General features: G+C 36.8%; 1 protein-coding gene across 2 annotated transcripts in view; it reads left to right on the top strand.

The window, feature by feature from the left end:
* INTS6 (integrator complex subunit 6) overlaps nucleotides 1–19,915 on the top strand; it is a 92,735-nt gene that overhangs the window by 66,624 nt on the left and 6,196 nt on the right. For both annotated transcript variants that reach the window (XM_058686361.1, XM_058686366.1), the window contains 9 exons: nucleotides 4,391–4,543; nucleotides 4,693–4,825; nucleotides 5,948–6,042; nucleotides 8,186–8,296; nucleotides 9,300–9,515; nucleotides 13,649–13,775; nucleotides 14,841–14,983; nucleotides 15,187–15,418; nucleotides 19,466–19,837. In XM_058686361.1, coding sequence (XP_058542344.1) covers nucleotides 4,391–4,543; nucleotides 4,693–4,825; nucleotides 5,948–6,042; nucleotides 8,186–8,296; nucleotides 9,300–9,515; nucleotides 13,649–13,775; nucleotides 14,841–14,983; nucleotides 15,187–15,418; nucleotides 19,466–19,837 — 1,582 coding nt within the window. The remainder of the gene's footprint in view (nucleotides 1–4,390; nucleotides 4,544–4,692; nucleotides 4,826–5,947; nucleotides 6,043–8,185; nucleotides 8,297–9,299; nucleotides 9,516–13,648; nucleotides 13,776–14,840; nucleotides 14,984–15,186; nucleotides 15,419–19,465; nucleotides 19,838–19,915) is intronic.

Here is a 19,915-nt window from a genome sequence, read left to right as displayed (position 1 = left end):
ATTATCAGTATTCACTATATGGTTCTTATAGTGATAGGATAACCTTATGTAAATTAATATCTATTCGGTGTTGTTAATACACTTTTTTCAGATCAACATTTTTTTCTGGTATCTGAAGGTTTATAGGATACTGTGTGGGAGAACATGACAGTAGTTCTTTGCTATTACCCTTAGAATATAGGAACTGTATTTCAAAGATCATGAAGCAGTTTTAACAGTGTTTCATGCAGTTATCATACATGAATTAAACTGAACCCTTTCTGAAACCTTTATACTTCATTATTTTTATTTTAATTCTAGTTAACATACAGTGTTATATTAGTTTCAGGTGTGCAATATGGTGAGTCAGCACCTCCATACATCACCCTGTGCTCATCACAGTGCTCTGTTTAATCTCCATCACCTATTTGACCCATCCCCTGCCGACCTCCCCTTGTAACCATCAGTAATTGAGAGTGCTTCTTGATTTGTCTCTCTTATTTTTTTCCTTTTGCTTCTGTGTTTTGTTTCTTAAGTTACACATGAGTGAAATCATACGGTATTTTGTCTCCCTCTGATTTATTTTGCTTAGCATAATATTCTCTAATTCCATTCATGTTGTTGCAAATGGCTGAATAATATTCCATTGTATTTATATATCACATCTTCTTTATCCATTCATCTATCGATGGACACTTGGGCTGCTTCCATATTTTGGCTGTTGTTGATAATGATGTTGCACTGGGGTGCATGTCTCCCTTCGAATCCGTATTTTTGTGTCCTTAGGGTAAATACCTAGTAGTGCAATTGCTAGATTGTAGGGTAGTTCTAGTTTTCACTTTCTGAGGAACCTCCGTACTGTTTTCTACAGTGGCTGTACCAGTTTGCATTCCCACCAAGAGTGCAAAGTTGAAACCTTTATACTTTAAACCTATATCAATTCTTCAGGGTACTTTTTACTTTTACTCTATACAGGTCTATAAAGTGAGATTTCCTTTATTTAGTAGGGATTTAATGAAGTAATACATGAAATTAAGGCTTTATAAATTTTAGTGAAGTATCTTCTTTATTCCTTTCCTTGTTCTGATTGAATCATCATAGTTTTAAAATCTGGCCTTTATAGATAAACTCTTAATTTCTTTTGTCATTTTACTTTCCCTTTGGGTGTCCATTCAACTTTCATAGAACAGATATTGTGTTTGTGTCAAATATTGCCTTGTTGGTTATTCATTCTATTGTGTATATGTGTAGTACTTGTTAAGTCCTAATAGAAGGAAATCCAAAACCAGTGTCACAAGCATAATCTGTTAATACTGCTCTAATGGCCTATTGCAAATTGTTAGAGGATTTTTAAGTGTGGGTAGGATTTCAGTTGGGGAGGAAACAATATGAGAAAAAGTATGGAAGTAAAAAAGAACAAGGTGTATTTAGAGGAATGAGAAATAGCAGAGTATATAGGTGGGTCATACCATGTATGTGGGACATTGAGAGTACTATTAAATAAACCAAAGTACTCACGACTTTAAATGCATGGTTAAGGAATTTGAGCTTTTCTCATTGGGGTTCACAGAATAAGTGAAGATGTTTTTAACAGAGTGATGCTGTAGGAAATTTAATCTGGTGGTTGTCATATGCAGCAATATTAGGAGATGAGTTGGAAAGAAAGCAGGTTATCTAGAGGGCTATTGCTGTGATTCACGTAAGAGATGTTGAGAGTTTGAATTAAGATGATGGAAGAGGGAATCATAAAGAGACAATATTGGAAAGCACTGGCAAGATTTAGTACTGAAGGATATATTAGTGGGGAAATGAAATTTTTATTAATAATAGTATTCAAATAAGATGCAATGATACTGAAATTAAATGTGAGTTATTAGGAACTGGTTCTGAATTTTTATTTTTTGTTTTGTTTAAATAGATTTTTTCATTTTTTTATTTTTATGTTTTGAAAGATACCTACTTTTTTTTTAGGTTCATTTATTTATTTTGAGAGAGAGGCAGTGGGGGCAGGAGAGGGCAGAAAGAGAAGGAGAGAGAGGGAGAGAGTCCCAAGCAGGCTCTGCATTGTCAGCACAGAGGCTAATTCGAGGCTCAAACCCACAAACTGTGAGATCATGCATGACATGAGCAGAAACCAAGAGTCTGACTGAGCTACCCAGGTGCCTCTAAGTAGATGTTTTTTAATGTTCATTTATTTATTTTGAGAGAGAGGGAGAGAATCCCAGGCAGACTCTGCACTGTCACTGCAGCCCAGAGTAGGACTGGAACTCACAAACGGTGAGATCACAACCAGAGCCAAAATCAAGGGTCTGTCACTTAACTGACCGAGCCACCCAGCCGCCCCTGGTTCTGAATTGAAATCACGTTTCCACGAGTTATTAGCTGTGAGTTTGGTCTGTTATCTTCTCTAAGCCTCAATTTCCTGTCTGTTAAATGGAGATAATAGCTCCTATCTCTTGGGATTGTTTTGGGGATTAAATGAAGTAACAAATGCAAACTTTTCTTTGTCACATTCTGGAAGACACCCTCTCTCACCAACACACATTGTTGCTCTTGGATCTCAATATTTTAATCCAAAAAGATAAGTGACTTTCATGGACTGATTCAGTAAGATATGTGTCAGTTACATGCAAGATACAGGAGCACAGTATGAGTAAAACGATGGTGCTTACCTTCTAAATCGATGGCATCTTACCATTCCATAGGAAGGTCAGACTTGTAACTGTAAACACAGTACACTACAGTGTGCTAACTGTGCAAGAGGGATGGAGCAGAGCCGAGAGGAGGTGATGCCTAAATGCCTGGTATGTCCTGGGGGTGTAGGGCAAGAAAGGGTGTCAGGGAGAAAATCTCTGAGACATTTTACTTGCCAGTTCAGACTTCAAGACTTAGTTTGTTTGCCAATATGCAAGGAAGAAAATAATAAAGCTGCCAGGGATGACATGAAAGCAGGAGTATGAGAAGATGATCTACTTGCGTAACTTGCAAGTCGTTTGGCATGGCTGGAGCGTGGGGTGTACACGGTGTGCGGTGGTTGAAGGCAGATGGGGACCGGATCATCAAGGCCCTTTGTATCTGATGTTTAGAGAAAAGAGTCTGGGTCCTATTTTTAGGTGATTAGCTTGCTACTTTTACCAAATAATTGCAGATAGGGAAATGACATGATCATATTTATATTTTGTGGCTATGGGATTGATTGGAGGGAGCTAATTAGGGCCATGAAAAATAAGTAGTTGTACTAGTCTAGTCTGAGAAATGATGATGGCATAAATTAGAATACTAAGAAATAAAAGATAAATTTCTAGAGAGTGAGAATTTAGTACTGACAGAGGGCAGTAACTAAATACTGAGCACCTGCCAAGTTGATGTGTTCTGCCTGGTGGTTTAGAATTTGCAGGATTTTATCTAGGCCTTTGTGATAGTTAAATATGGAGGATAAAGAGATGTTAAGGATAACCAACCCCTAGGTTTTGAGAACAGGTTTTGTAGCTTAGGGGAGAAGTAACGAATTGCATAATAATGTATTTGAGGGACTTTTGTCTAGTAGGCAGTTGGAACATAAGAGAGGTGAGAGAGATCCGGTCCCAACACGGTGGATTGGGACCCACCAGGGCGTAAGTAGTAATGGAGTAATAAGAGTCTTTCATACTGTGAAATTTCAGGTTATTTCTTCAGAGCTTACATTTCCTTCAATTGGTGAGATTTTTAGGAAGGAGACTATTTACGGGCAGGGATTCGACCATGTCTTTTTTTTCCTTTAAGGTATTTTGGTTTTTTGTACTTTTAGATCAGGTTCTCCAAAGTAGTGTGTATATACCACAGAGGTAACCAAATGGTCTACTGGAATAGGGAAGGAAAACATTAGAACTTCTTTTAATGTATATTTTTCTCCTAATTTTAATATTATTTTGGTATATATCTTATTACATACTTATATGTTAATTTACAGATAATTTATAAGTAAATGTGTATATGTCCTAATATATATTCAGCAATTTTTACTGACCACAAGGTCTATTATCAGTTTGGAAGCTACCACTCCATACAAGAAATTAAATTGCTACGATTGAGAACTTACTAAGGTTTCTGTACTTCAGTTGTTTCCTAGATGTGACAATTTATGAGTACTCACTTATTCCAAAATTTTGCACTTCTGACAAATTTGATTTTACCACCTAAAAAGATTTTTCTGCTATATATAAATGGTTTGTCTTTTTTTTTGTGAGTATTATATAAAATTTAAGCGTTACATTTTAAAGTATTTTTTTTCAGCTTTAATAGTGTAGTCAGTAGTAAATTAAACTAACCAGCAAAATTGAGGACTTGAGTAAATTTTGATAGCGAGGGATATGGAAAATGAGTTTGTTCTGGTATTTTGTGTAAATAGTAATAATAAGCCTTTCCTCTCTAGCCACCTCGTACATCTCATCCTGTAGTGAAGTTTTCCTGTACAGACTGTGAACCGATGGTTATTGACAAATTGCCTTTTGACAAATATGAGTTGGAACCTTCGCCACTGACTCAGTTTATCCTGGAAAGGAAATCTCCTCAAACGTGTTGGCAGGTGAGCTGAGCAACTACAGTGACCTAAAAATTGAAGTTGGATGTGGTTTTTGTTTTTTTTTTTAAGCTAAAGTTAAATTGAATCAATGGTTTCAATTACATTCTGTAAAGGTTATTAAATGTGAAGTTTCAACCACTCCCTTTTAACAGGTATATGTGAGCAATAGTGCAAAATACAGCGAGCTCGGTCATCCCTTTGGTTACTTGAAAGCCAGTACAGCACTGAACTGTGTCAACTTATTTGTGATGCCTTACAATTACCCCGTCCTCTTGCCCCTTCTAGGTAAGTCACTCGTGTCCCATTCTCAGTGGCTCAGCATACATACTGATTTTCCTAAAAACAAAGATTGGGAACATGTCTTTGTAAGTTCTCATGTTTTGTGGAAATTAACGGAACTGTTGTTAATACTCTGAAATATCGAACCTATCTAAGGTTGTTTTATAGCAACCTGTGTATGTTTGTGGTAAATTAAAAGTCAGTGTCAAAACACCTTTGATTCTACAAACTATTGAAGATACTGTGTTTTAAATTTTTAAGTATTCCAAGTTTTCTACAAGTTAGCTTTCTTACATAGTGAGAATTGGTAATAGAGGCTTTGTATTTGGTAAATAAGGATTTTTGTAGAAGCATATATTTATAGATCTGAATGTATTTTCTAAGAATGCATCTATAATTTTCATTTGGCACATACTTGTCTATTTTTTTTAGAGAGAGAGAGTGTGCATGTGAGTGGGGGAGAGTGACAGAGGGGGACAGAGAGAAAGGAAGAGAATCTTAAGTAGGCTCCATACTCAGCACAGAACCTGACATGGGACTTGATCCCAGGACCTTGGGATCGTGACCTGAGCCAAAATTAAGAGTCGGACGCTCAACCAACTGAGCCATCCAGGCACATATTTTTTAAATGAATGAATGTGTTCCGATGATATAATAAAAGCCTAAAGTTAGTTTCTGGGGACCCTCTGGCTATAATTTTTGAGCAGTACTGTTGGAGAAGACTTCTATGCTTGGAACCACTTCAGATTTAAATATTATCGTCAAAAGAAAATTTATAGTCAAAGTATTAGTAGGTATATTTTATTGAAAACATTGTGTACACTTTGTTTCTGTCCTCAAATCTGTTTTATGTTGAGGTCTAGATAGTGTACAGATTTTCTTGTGTATTATCTGATTCTACCTTTATTTCATGAAATATTAGATCATGATTAGCATCTTTTGGTTTTTAAAATGGTATTACTGCTCAATGGCAGAACCAAAATTTTGCCACTATTAATTTTGTTAAAAATTGATGTCTGATATGTTACTCTCTTACAAATAAGAAAGCAGTGTTTAAAAATGAAACGTGCTTGACTTGATTTTCGTGTCTGAAAAAAATGATGATAGTTTGTTCACATTCATTTATAGATGACTTGTTTAAAGTACATAAAGCAAAACCAACATTGAAGTGGAGACAGTCATTTGAAAGTTATTTGAAGACAATGCCTCCCTACTATCTTGGGGTAAGAATGTGATTGTTAAAAATAGAACTTGTTACAAAATTTTACATTATGCTTATAGTTTACTTGTATTTACTGCTGTTATAGAATGTATAGAATATATAAATGTCATGAAAATTGAGTGTACAAATGACCGATAAAGATGTAATGGGAAAGAAAGGTTTCAGTGATTTGTGGAATAATGATGATGGCAATGATAATGACGATGAGAACATGTATATAATGCTTACCTTAGGCCTGATATTATGCTAAGTATTTTACCTCATTTAGTTTATATGGTAATCCTTCAAGGTAGAGATCATCATTCCTATTTCATAGATGAGGAAACTAAGGTATTAAAAGATTAAGTAATTTGTCCAAGGCTACTTGTGTGGGAGACTGGAATTTACTCCCAGGCAGCCTGGCTTTTAGAATAGCTCCAATTGTTGTACTGCCTTGTTAGATTGCAGTTTTATAATTATTATTCCTTAAGGGTACAGAATAGTTTTGTTGCATTATTCCCTAAATCTCTAAAAAACATGTTTTTAGGTAGATAAGTATGTATTCTTATAGACTCCTATTTTTAGAACCACGAGATTGTGACTACAGTTGACCCTTGAACAACACAGGTTTGAAGAGGATAGGTCCACTTGTATGTGGATTATTTTCAATAAATATAATGGAAAAAATTTTTTAGACATGTGGCAATTTGAAAAACTCTCAGATGAATCGTATAGCCTGAAAATATAAAAAAAAAAAAATCAAGATAAACCTCAGTGTTACTGTAAGAATACAGTCTATAATACATATTGCACAGAAAATTTGTGTGAATTGATTATGTTATTAGTAAGGCTTCTGGTCAATAGCAGGCTATTAGTTAACTTTTTGGGGAGTCAAAGTCACCTGCGGATTTTTTATCGTGCAGGGGTTGGTACTCCTAACCCCGATGTTGCTCAGTGGCCACCTGTACTTAACAACCTAGTGTATCACAGTAGGTAAGACCGTAGTGTATATATTATTAAATATATTATTTACTTTTTGAAAAAGTAACCTCTTACTAAAAAGACCAATGCTAAAAGCACTTTTAAACATTACTTTTACTTTTAAAAATGGAGGAATAGTATAGCATTTGACTATAATCCTTCTAAATGGTCTCTACTAAGAGCATTAGTGTCTTGAGCTTTGAAAATCATATTTTAGAGTTGTAAGAGATGAGTTGTGTGTCTAGCACATGGCGCCTGCCATGTAAGAGAGTGAAAAGAGAGACACACTGAATATGAACTGTTATGTCTGTTGACTTACTTCCGTTTTCCTAGCAACCTGGGGAATTCAGGCAAAGCTACATGGATTTGAGATGTCAGAGCTGGATTTGATTCCAGTTTGACACCAGTGCATATACACTTTCTGGTGTCAGTGAATGGCTGTCATCCTTTTTTGACTGTTTCCCACTCAAATATACTGGTGATTTTTTTCGTTGCACAAGTGGTTTCGACTGGGCTCTCCTTACAATTGAAAAGTATTACACTATACATAGCAAATAGTAAACTGGCTTTTCCTTCTTATTTTTCCCTCTGAGCTTGTTTTGATTTTTCAGTTCAGCTAATAGTAACAGTAGTAATGATTAGCACTTACTGAATGCCTCCTGTGTACCAGATGCTTTTATATGTGCTCTACATGTATAGTTCATTTAATCCCATGGCAACCCTATGAAGTAGATACTATTATTGTTATACAAAAGAAAACTTCAGACACAGGGAGGTGATATAACTTGGTCCAGGGTCACAAAGCTAGTGAATGGTTGAGCCACAACCCACTCAGTTACCCAAAGTAGAAATCTTCCATTTTTCTTGACTTCTTTTCACTTACTACTTAATTTCTATCAAATTTACCTCTGTGATCTGTATCTTCCCCATTTCTTCCAAACTTAGTATCTCCAATGATACTAAGGAGTCCAGGACTTTACCCTTTCTTGCCCGGGTGTTGGTAAAATATAGCCTCTAGTCCTTTTTAAGGCAAACATTTCACTGAAATACAAATATGATCATGTTACTCTCTTATTGAAGAAAAGAAGAAAGTCTTTCTTGGGAAATCTTCAAAACTGACAATACATGTAGCCATAAGTTTTTGACAAGTTTAGGATTGAGTGATATTTTCTTTTTTCCTATAGCCTTTGAAGAAAGCTGTTAGAATGATGGGAGCACCTAACCTAATAGCAGACAGTATGGAATATGGACTTAGTTACAGTGTCATTTCATACCTCAAAAAGTTGAGTCAACAGGTAATGTTAAGAAATAGAACCATTAAGTATTTTGAATGGTTTTCAATGCAAATGTTAGTTCTCCTGGTTCTGATGGAATTACGTTATATGAATACATTATATGTTTTAAAACCACATATATATTAACATAATTCAGTCTCAAGTACGTGGTTTGCTGTTTTGGAATGTTAATTTCAAATAATAATTCCTAGTTTATGAAAGTGGCCTCATTAGTGTCCTAGAAATTCTGTGAACATTCGTTATGTTTTCTTTTGAGAAATGTATGTTAGAAAGTTGCTTTTCTTAAAAATCAGTTTCTTTTGCTTTATGTTTTAAAACCTGTAGTTTTTTTCTTTCAAAATGGGACTTTCTTTTGAAATATTTGTTGAAAACGCTGATTTTGTCATTTGGGGCATATCACAGTAATAGATTCTTTGGTAGTCAAGCAGTATGCAGTTAGACTGCCAAGATACTACTACTGTATAGAATGCATTATTTTTCCGGTATTTTTGCCATCACTACTTTAACTGCTAATTGAGATGTAGGTTGGAAAGAGTCAAAATATTGCTACTTGTTGTCAGTGAAAAACTACATCACTTTTTGTTATACCTGTGAAGATTTAATTATGTGCTAATAATAGTGTCTTTAAGTAAATATTGATGAGATTTTTTCCCCTAATTTTATATCACCTCTGATTTAGAAATACATATTTTCATTTAGGATGCACTTAAACATTTCATGATTTAAGTGTAGTGGCTATTAGTAAATAAAATAAAATTGGAATTGTTTTTGTTTGCCCTGCTCCGGAAGGTTATTATAGTGATTTAAAACTGTAAGACATTATTATTTAAGCTATATTTAGTTTACCAAGAACTTGACATAAACTGTGCTACTTGAGGTTTTAACTTCTTACATACTTTTAAAATATAAATATGTATTTAATTTATAGAAGACCAAAGCTATTAGTGTTTAATTTATTAATTTAGATTATGTCGAGACCAACTCTTATTTATTTTTACTTTAGGCCAAAATAGAATCTGATCGAGTCATCGGATCTGTAGGCAAAAAAGTAGTACAGGAAACTGGAATTAAAGTCCGAAGCCGATCACATGGTTTATCAATGGCTTATAGGAAAGATTTTCAACAGTTGCTCCAGGGAATTTCAGAGGATGTTCCTCACAGACTGCTAGACCTTAATATGAAAGAATACACTGGGTTCCAGGTTGCTTTGCTCAATAAGGTAATAGTTCTATGAATTTAATACTGCTCTGGATATATTCTGTTGTATTGTTGAATAAATCACATTTTCTATTAGCTGATATTTAGTTTGTCCAAACTTTAGGAATACTTCTATACCTCTGTAGACTAATGATCATTAATACTATCATTGAATGAGTGAATTTTAGAATTAAAAAATTATACATGCCAAATTGATGAATAGCTCAGTAAGCCAACCCATTCACTTATTTGTTAAATTCTTTAAATATTTTTTTTTTTTTTTTTTTATTTTAGGGAGAACAGGAGAGAGAGGCAGAGAGAGAGAGAGACAGAGAGACAGAGAGACACATCTTAAGTAGGCTTCATACTCAGCACAGAGTTGGATGCAGGGCTCAATCCCACCACCTTAGGATCGTGACCTGAGTTGAAATTAAGAGCTGGATGCTCAACTGACTGAGCCACCCAGGTGTCCCCATTTATTTTATAGATGAGAAAACAGATGGGGCATCTAGCTGGCTCAGACGGTAGAGCATTTGACTCTTGTCTTGGTCATGAGTTTGAGCCCCATGTTGGATGTAAAGATTACTTAAAAAAAAGAAGGAAAGAATACAGAGGCTTAAAGATTGCCTAAAGTTACATAGCTAGTGGGAGAGTTCACTGTAGTTTGGTACTTAAACTGATGACCTTGGGTGCATAGCATGATTTTAAAATACTTTATGGATATTCATTATTATAAACATCCTCATCCCAGGGATGCCTGGGTGGCTCAGTAGTCAGTGAAGTGCCCAACTCTTATCTCCGCTCAGGTTTTGATCTCAAGGTCATGAGTTGAAGCCCCACACTGGGCTCCATGCTGGGCGTGGGGCCTACTTTAAAAAAAAATTCTTCATCTCAGTAGCCTTTTTTTGTAGAAACAGACATGCCAATCTAAAATGTATATGGAAAGTTAAAGGTCCTAGAATAGGTAAAAAATTTTGGAAAAAAATAATAAAGTTAGAAGACTTACACTATCTATTTTGAAGCTTACTGTAAAGTTGTAATGATCATCAACATGTTCTGTTGTTGACATAAGGATAAACATACAGAGCAGTAGCACAGAAGAGAGTCTAGAAGTAGGCCCTCACACGTATAGTCCGTTCATTTCTTTTTTTTTTTTTTTTAACGTTTTTATTTTTTTTTTTGAGACAGAGAGAGACAGCATGAACGGGGGAGGGTCAGAGAGAGGGAGACACAGAATCCGAAACAGGCTCCAGGCTCTGAGCTGTCAGCACAGAGCCCGACACGGGGCTCGAACTCACGGACCGTGAGATCATGACCTGAGCCGAAGTCGGCCGCTTAACCGACTGAGCCACCCAGGCGCCCCTAGTCCGTTCATTTCTAACAGAGGTGCCAGAATAATTCAGTGGGTAAGAAGACAATCTCTTCAGACATAGTGCTGGGCTCATGTGGAATTTAAGAAGCAAAACAGATGAACAGAGGGGAAGGGAAGGCAAATAAGATAAAAACAAGAGGGCAAACCACAAGAGACTCTTAAATACAGAGAATAAACTGAGGGTTGCTGGAGGGGAGGTGGGTGGGTGGACACACTAAATGAGTGATGGGCGTTAAGGAGCGCACTTGTTGAGACGAGCACTTGGTGTTACATGTAAGTGATGAATCACTGAATTCTCGTCAAACCAATACTGCACTATATGTTAACTAACATGAGTCTGAATAAAATAAAGTAAAAACAAAATGAACAAAAAAAAAGAAATAGTGCTGGATCAATTGGATACCCATATTCAAAATAATAAACTTGACCCTTACATTACCAGTGCTCATGGTCTTAAATGTAAAAACTAAAACTATAAACTTCTGGAAGAAAACAGGAGAAAGTCTTCATGACATTGGGTTCAGGGGTCATTGATGATTTCTAAATATAACACAAAAGGTACATACATAAAAAACTTGATAAATTGAACTTCATTAAAATTTAAACTTTTACACTTGAGATATCACCTCATGCCAGTCAGAGTGGCTGAAATGAACAAATCAGGAGACTAGATGCTGGAGAGAATGTGGAGAAATGGGAACCTTCTTCCACTGTTGGTAGGAATGCAAACTGGTGCAGCTACTCTGGAAAACAGTGTGGAGGTTCCTCAAAAAATTAAAAATAGATCTACCCTATGATCCAGCAATAGCACTGCTAGGAATTTACCCAAGGGATACAGGAGTGCTGATGCATAGGGGCACTTGTACCCCAGTGTTTATAGCAGCACTTTCAACAATAGCCAAATTATGGAAAGAGCCTAAATGTCCATCAACTGATGAATGGATAAAGAAACTGTGGTTGATATATACAGTGGAATACTACTTGACAGTGAGAAAGAATGAAATACGGCCCTATGTAGCAACGTGGATGGAACTGGAGAGTGTGATGCTAAGTGAAATAAGTCATATAGAGAAAGACAGATACCATCTGTTTTCACTCTTATGTGGATCCTGAGAAACTTAACAGGATACCATGGGGGAGGAGAAGGGAAAAAAAAATTAGGGAGGAAGGCAAACCATAAGAGACTCTTAAAAACTGAGAATAGGGGCGCCTGGGTGGCGCAGTCGGTTAAGCGTCCGACTTCAGCCAGGTCACGATCTCGCGGTCCGTGAGTTCGAGCCCCGCGTCAGGCTCTGGGCTGATGGCTCGGAGCCTGGAGCCTGTTTCCGATTCTGTGTCTCCCTCTCTCTCTGCCCCTCCCCCGTTCATGCTCTGTCTCTCTCTGTCCCAAAAAAAAAAAAAAAAAAAAAAAATGTTGAAAAAAAAAAACTGAGAATAAACTGAGGGTTGATGGGGGGTGGAAGGGAGGGGAAAGTGGGTGATGGGCATTGAGGATGGCACCTGTTGGGATGAGCACTGGGTGTTGTATGGAAACCAGTTTGACAATAAATTTCATACTAAAAAAAATCAGCCATAGACCATATGTAAATGAATGGGTGTGACTGGGTTCCAATAAAACTTTATTTACAAAAAAAAATAATAAAAAAATCAAAAAACAATTTAAACTTTTGTCTATAAAAGAAACTTGGTAAAATGAACAGGCAAACTACAGCCTGGGAGAAAAGTATGTACAGAATAAAGAATATGTATCAAAATACATGAAGAACTCCTACAACTCAATATAAAAAGACAAATATCTAATTAAAAATTGGCAAAATATCTGAGCAGTTACTCCACCAAATAAGATATACAGATTGAACATGCACGTAAAAAGATGCTGTACCTTAATGGTCATTAGGGAAATGTAAAATAAAACTACAATGAGATCCCACTTCCCATCCACTACACTGGCTATACTTGTTATATAATTAGCAGTTCTTCTTGTAGGTATCTACATGAGAGCAGTGAAGATGTAGGTCCATATAAAGGCTTTATATGCAAATGTTCATAGTAGCATTATTCATAATAGCCAAAAACTGTAAAGAAAACTGTTCATCAAATGGAAAGTGGATAAAGATATGCTCTATCCATAGAATGGAATACTAGTCTGGAGTAAAAAAGAACAGACTAGTGATACATGAACAATGTGAATGAATCTCAAAATATCATCCTTAGTGAAAAAAAGCTAGATACAAAAGATTTGATATAGCAAAATTCCGTTTATAAAATGGAATGTAGGGAGACAGAAAGCAGATCGGTGGTTGCCTGGGGATAGGAAAAGGGATGGACTACAATGGGCACAAAGAACTTTTGTGGGATGATGGAAGTACTGTTAAACCAGATTGTGGTGATGGTTTCACAACTGTAAATTTACTGACACTCATCAAACTGTATACCTAAAATGGGTGATTTTATGGTATGTAAATCAAAGCTCTTTTTCTTTAAATTTTCAAAGTCTTTAAAATTTAGAAATTTGTTTTATAAGATACTTACTTTCCTTAGGCAGAATATATAATAAAATCTTGAAGAGATGTGAATTTGAGTTATTTGGTAAGTTCACTACCAATTTTTATCCTCTGGTTCCCAAAACAGTATATTAAGATTGCATCATAATTCTTTATTCTATTTTTAAAGCTAATTAGACTTGTATATCTTATTTCCAAACCTTTACTGCAGGCTAGAGATTTTAGTCTCTCTTAATTCTATATTTGAAAATAAATTTGCCTTTGAATGTTTTTCAATAGGATTTGAAGCCACAGACATTTAGGAACGCGTATGACATACCAAGGCGGAATCTTTTGGATCACTTAACAAGAATGAGATCTAATCTTTTGAAGAGCACCCGCAGATTTCTTAAAGGACAGGATGAAGGTTGGATCATAGTTTCAATAATGGTGTTTCTTTTATGAATTTCTTTATACTGAAAAAACATAGTATAGTAGTGTAGCTTTTAAAGCATTGTAGTATCTCATTTTCTTTGTAAATTCAAGCAAATGATGTAAAAAGTGAGTCGTCACTCATTCTCAGAATTTCTTTCTACCATCACTGTTTCCCCCAAATTTTATTCCCCAGAGGTGACACCCTTTGTTAGCAGCTTAGTATCTTTTTTGGCTTTGTTCATGCATTCACACACACAGGTCCACACATGCACAATCATTTTCTTGTGATACACAATACTAGCATCTGGTGGTTTAACTTGGATGGTGAATACATGTCCTGTTCCTTCAGTTATACCCATGGCACTGACCACAGATCAAGTCAGATGAGAATTTAACTCTTTGCCATCTCTGACGTAAGCATTCCAGCTATACCTTTATTTACGTATTTGTTTAAATGTTTATTTATTTATTTTGAGACCGAGAGAGCGCGAGCGTACTTTGGGGAGGGGAGTGGGTGGGGAGAGAATCCCAAGCAAGCTCCACATTCAGCGCGGAGTCCGACACGGGGCTCCATCTCACAACTGTGAGATCATGACCTGCGCCGAAATCAAGAGTCGGACGCTTAACCAACTAAGCCATCTGGGGACCCCTCCCACCATAGCTTTATATAAAAAGGGTTATCTATATGTGATATGTCTTTTCTATAAATTCTGCTATAATTAAATTCTGCTTATTTGGAATATAATAGAAGAGACATTCCTTTTCATGGTAATGTTAACACATATTTGCTTATTCTATATACTCAAATTAACTGCAATATTTTTGTTTTATTTAGAAGGTAAAATCAGTTCTTTCAAATTTTATTTTAAAAATCTCAAAGACTTCATTTATGTCACAATATTTATGACGACAAACCAATTTTGCATATATGGGAAGGGAAGACTGCCTAGGATAACCCCAGATAGCATTCAAATATAAGAAGGTATTATTTGATAATTAAACAGAGTATCATTTCAGTGAGGTTAACTTTTGTTATTGCTCTGTTCTGTTTGAAAAGATCAAGTGCACAGTGTTCCTATAGCACAAATGGGGAATTACCAGGAATACCTCAAGCAAGTACCTTCTCCACTAAGAGAACTTGATCCTGATCAGCCTCGAAGGTTGCATACATTTGGCAACCCATTTAAGCTAGATAAAAAGGTAAGCTTGAAACGTTCCATTGTATAATTTATTTGTGGATTTAACAGTTCTAATTTCAGTAAAGTAAGCTGAAGCTGTTTTGTTGGTAGACTAATAAATGTTAACATAGTTATAATCTAGTTGCTTTAATGGGAACTGGAATTAGTTGTGCCATTTAAAAACTATATGTAAATCTAGGGAAATTATATTCTCTTTTGTCATAGGGTATGATGATAGATGAAGCAGATGAATTTGTGGCTGGACCTCAAAATAAACATAAACGACCTGGAGAACCAAATATGCAAGGGATCCCTAAAAGACGTCGCTGTATGTCTCCACTGCTGAGAGGCAGACAACAGAATCCAGTTGTGAACAATCATATTGGAGGAAAAGGACCACCTGTACCTATGACTCAAGCACAGCCAGATCTTATTAAACCCCTTCCTCTTCATAAAAGTAAGAGTTTTTTAAAAATAAACATTATTTGCTGCTGTTTGTTTTTTGTGTGGGGAAGGGATTTTTGTAATAAAGTATAGAAAAAATTGATAAAGTCTAAGAGTGTCTAGAGAAGATAATTGTTTATTCTAAATTAGCGTGTAATCATTTTGTAGTCCTTTTAGTGAACATTTGGACATTTCATGTATTTATTATGCTTTATTATAGCTGTCATGATCTAAATATCATTTATAAGCCTTAAGTATTTCAAAATAACAGTTATAGGGATGTTCTCAATACCCATAGAAAGGTGGTTTTCAATTACAGGTAACTTCAACAACTAATTATTAAATACATATGCTATGGTAAACAGTGCTAGGCATTGAGGTATCGCAGTGAACGAGACAATAGTGATCTCTGTCCCCATTTAGAATGAGGAAAGACAGTCCTCGAACATTTCATTAGAAGTGTGGTGAATGTTCAGAAGGGAAGTCAAGTATGTTTTGGAAGCATGTGGCAAGAGGATTTTAGTCTGTGGGGTCAAGGCACTTTATTGAGGAAGTTACGTTTAAGCCAACATTGGAAGGATGAATGGGAGTTGTTTCAGTAAAGCTGTGCATTCAGTAGTCTTGCTAAGCAGTCTGCTGCATACTGTGTGTATAGTAGTAGTATAAGAAGAGTCTGTGCAAACGTATACAGTAAAGAGAAGCAGTTAAGGGGCTGAAAGAACTCTAGTATAGCAAAGGTGTTGGGGGTGAGGTAAGATGAGAGATGAAAGATAGGTTGAGGCCAGATCATGGAGGGCCTTGGAGGCCATTGTAAAGATTCCAGACTTTAAGGACAATGAGGATCTTTGAAAGGTTTGAGAAGCTAGTGACCTCATCTGGTTAGCATTTTATAAAGACCAGGCTGACTGTCCTGGGCAGAGTACTGTTAGGGAAGAACAAGAATGGATGTAGGGGAACTCTTAGTAAATTAATGGAATCATTAATTATAGGTAGTGATCATTTGTGGCTTATAACTGGAGAGAACCAAATATTATATAACTCCTGAAGGGTTTATACAATATCACTTCTGAAATACTCTTGCCAAAAAACAAAAAAGAAAGAAATCGAACCTTAACCTGATCAAGCCTCTAGATCTAACTACCAATTTATAGGAAATACAAGGATAGGAAAACATATTAAATGACAAAATAGGGAGACAATTAGCATAATCCAGATGGTGGGACACTGTAAGACAAAGAATATGGGATATGTGTATCTCTAGAAAAAATGCATAGAAAAAAAGAGAAGTACAGAAGGATTTTATAGATTAAAAGGTAGTTAAACGACCTATAAACCAATGACAGTGTGCAGGCCTGATTTGAACCCTGAATCAAACAAAATCAAACTTCCCTCCACAGACAGAAAATATATAAAGTAATTAGAGATTGTGAACACTGATAGGATATTTGATGCCATTAAATAATTATTAGATGCACAGAAAGCAGTTAAGGAACCCAGGGAAGAGCTAATGACCTGCTAGTGGAGTTGTGAGAAGAACATGTATTTGAGAAATACTTGGACACATCAGTAAAGACTTGATGACGACTGGCTGGATGTTGGAGTCAGGGCAAGAGAGTTGAGAGATGCTTGGTAGGTGAGGGTCACGGGGTGGAGTAGAAGAGCAGATGATGAGTGATTTTAGAGGTGCCTATTAAGTTAGCCACATGGAGATCCTAAGGTAGAAGATGGATATTTTAGTTTAGAACTAAAGAAGAGACTGGGATAAAGAGGGAGGTGCAGGAGGCAGTCTTAGCCCCAATTGAAGTGAATTAAATCACACCAAAGAAAACAATGAGAAGAAAAAGCCTAGAACAGAACTTTGAAAGTGCCAAAGTTAAGGAGAGAAATGAGTTTCAGGAAAGATTGAGAAAGAAGAATCCAAGAAATAGGAGATGAGAAGAATTTGGTGTCGTGAGAGCTAAAGGGAAAGAGAATCGAGTGGTTGGTGGTTTCAAATGCTTCTTAAACAGGTCAGTCAAAGGGATTAGAAAAGTTCTATTGGTCTTTGGCTCCCTTAGCAAGAGCAGTTTTGCTCCCACAAAATCACTGGGAAGGCAGACAGGAGTGGTCCAGAGCCCAGAAGAAAGAATGCTACTTCCAGTGAAGCAGAAAGGGTATGGGCACAAGTTGAACAGTGGCAGGTGGAGGAAGTTCCTGTTTCACAGCTCTGCTTTCCTTTCCTCTGTGAAGTGAGAGGTGATGTATGCTCCTGAGTGGGAGGCAGGGGTTGGGAAAGTCCGAGATGTTAAGAGAGCGGAGAAGGTTAGAATGATCTTTTGTGGGAGAGGGAGGAAATGTTGTAATAAGATTGCTGGGTCCTGTTTCTCCACTAGCGCTCATCATTCCAAATGCACATCTAGAGCAAGCAGATAGAGTCGGCAGATTTGGGGTTTTGCCTGGCAGGGAGGACAACAGAACGAGAGAATTTAGGACATTGGTAAAAAGTAATGCATATGGGATATAAGTTGGATAGACAAGAAAGAGGAATCTAGAAGGTAGGATCTGCTCATTGGGAGGGAGAAAGTGGAGGAGATGCTGAAGTAAGAGTCTGGCTGTTACAGAGCCGACAGCAGGAGTCCTGCAAGGATAAGGGTTATGCTCCTCTGCCCGTGAATTTGTGTTTGATTTGACAGCCAAACAAGGTGAGACATTAAAGAATTGAGGCCATGTTCTTGGCAGCTGATCTGCTTAGACACTGAAGTCCCATACAACAGTAATTCTTAAACTTTAATGTGTCATTGCATCACCAGGGGATCTAGTTAAACTGCAGATTCTGAATTCATTGTTTAGGGCAGGGCTCAAGGTGAACATGTCTAGCCAACTTTCTGATGGTGCGAACACTGCTTGTATTAGACCACATTTTGAGTAGTAATGATCTAGGATAATGCCCAAGGGACATCAGGGTGGGAGGAAGACTGTGAGCCAGGTATGACCAGAGAGGTGTGCCTTAGAGATCAGTAAAGACAGTGATAGGAGAGAGAGGATGAGTGTAGTGGCCTCTACTTCCTCCCTCCCATTTATCAGAGCAAGAGTGTTATACGAGTGCAGGGAGGAAGTAACTTGAAGTGGCACTGGAAGGTGAAGGAATCGGTGACTGTACCTCCTTATTTTAAGTCCATGGAGAGTGTTTGAGAGAAAGCAGTCTCTAACTCCAAGTCTGAAAAGAAGAGCAGTTTCTTTGTCAGAGAGCTGCGTTTCAGTTAAAGCGGGAGTCGTTACAGAGAATATTTAGGAAAATTTGCAAATCACGGATGGGGATTTAGGAGGGAGTCAGAAGTTTGAGGGCTTTTGGTGGGCATGAGTTTACCTTTGGACGATAAATGAGGGAAGTAGAGATGACTTCAGCGGGTGTCCTGGAGGTTTGGTGAGCAGTCAGGGAACTTACAGTTCAGCTGCTTTCTGTGGGGGGCAAGTGTTTGCAAGCTTTTTTAAGTCCAGTAATCTGATGAACTGCAGTGGGCACCAGGCTGTGGGCACTGTTCTGCGTTGCTCAACTAAAGACTGGATGAGTGGTTATAAGAAAAGAGTGTACTGTAAAGTGACCTGTCTGACAGTGGGTTCCCAGCAGAATATTGAACACTTTGGACTCCCTGTGTTTACTTTTGCCTCTAAATGATAGTAGACTGTATAAGGCAGAGGTAAGTTGGAATGAGTTAGGACTCTCTAAGGAAAGGGTAACCCTGATAATCTTGGTCATATATGTTCCCCTAAAGCATTCGAAATCTGCTTGTTCAATAAAATTGCCATAGAATAAAGCAGAGAACTAAAAGTTGTGTGAAATTGGCTTTTATTTTTTTTCCTAAGGGCAAAAATTTAACAGATTTTGTAAATACTGTAAATGTTTCACATTGAAACCCACCATCTCTTTGGCAAATCTTAAGAACCGTATCATACTATTTGTTAATTTGCATCCATCAAGGAGATTAGTTGTGATTTGCTGTAATATTATTTGTAGCTTTTTTCTTACTGTGTGCTTTGAAGTTGGCTCATGTCAATTTTTTCTTCTTATCTTTGTTTTTAGTTTCGGAAGCCACTAATGATTCGACAATAGATGATGTGGTTGAAAATCATGTTGCAGACCAACTTTCATCAGATATTACACCAAATGCTATGGATACTGAATTTTCAGCTTCTTCTCCAGCCAGTTTACTGGAACGACCCACCAATCATACAGAGGCACTTGGTCATGACCATTTAGGAACTAATGACCTCACTGTTGGTGGATATTTAGAAAATCACGAGGAGCCAAGAGATAAAGAACAATGTCCTGAAGAGAATATACCAGCATCTTCACTCAACAAAGGAAAGAAATTGATGCATTGCAGAAGCCATGAAGAGGTCAACACTGAACTAAAAGCACAAATAATGAAAGAGATCCGAAAGCCAGGAAGAAGTATGTATAATTAGAGGCAAACCCCATATTTGATATCTGTGTGGGCTCAAAAAAAAAAAAAAAAATTAATTAGAAACA

The sequence above is a fragment of the Neofelis nebulosa genome, chromosome 1, assembly GCF_028018385.1.
Source record: "Neofelis nebulosa isolate mNeoNeb1 chromosome 1, mNeoNeb1.pri, whole genome shotgun sequence".
NCBI classification, from domain to species: Eukaryota; Metazoa; Chordata; class Mammalia; order Carnivora; family Felidae; genus Neofelis; species Neofelis nebulosa.
Note: the sequence above shows the minus strand (reverse complement) of the source record. Positions and strands in the feature narration are given on the sequence as shown.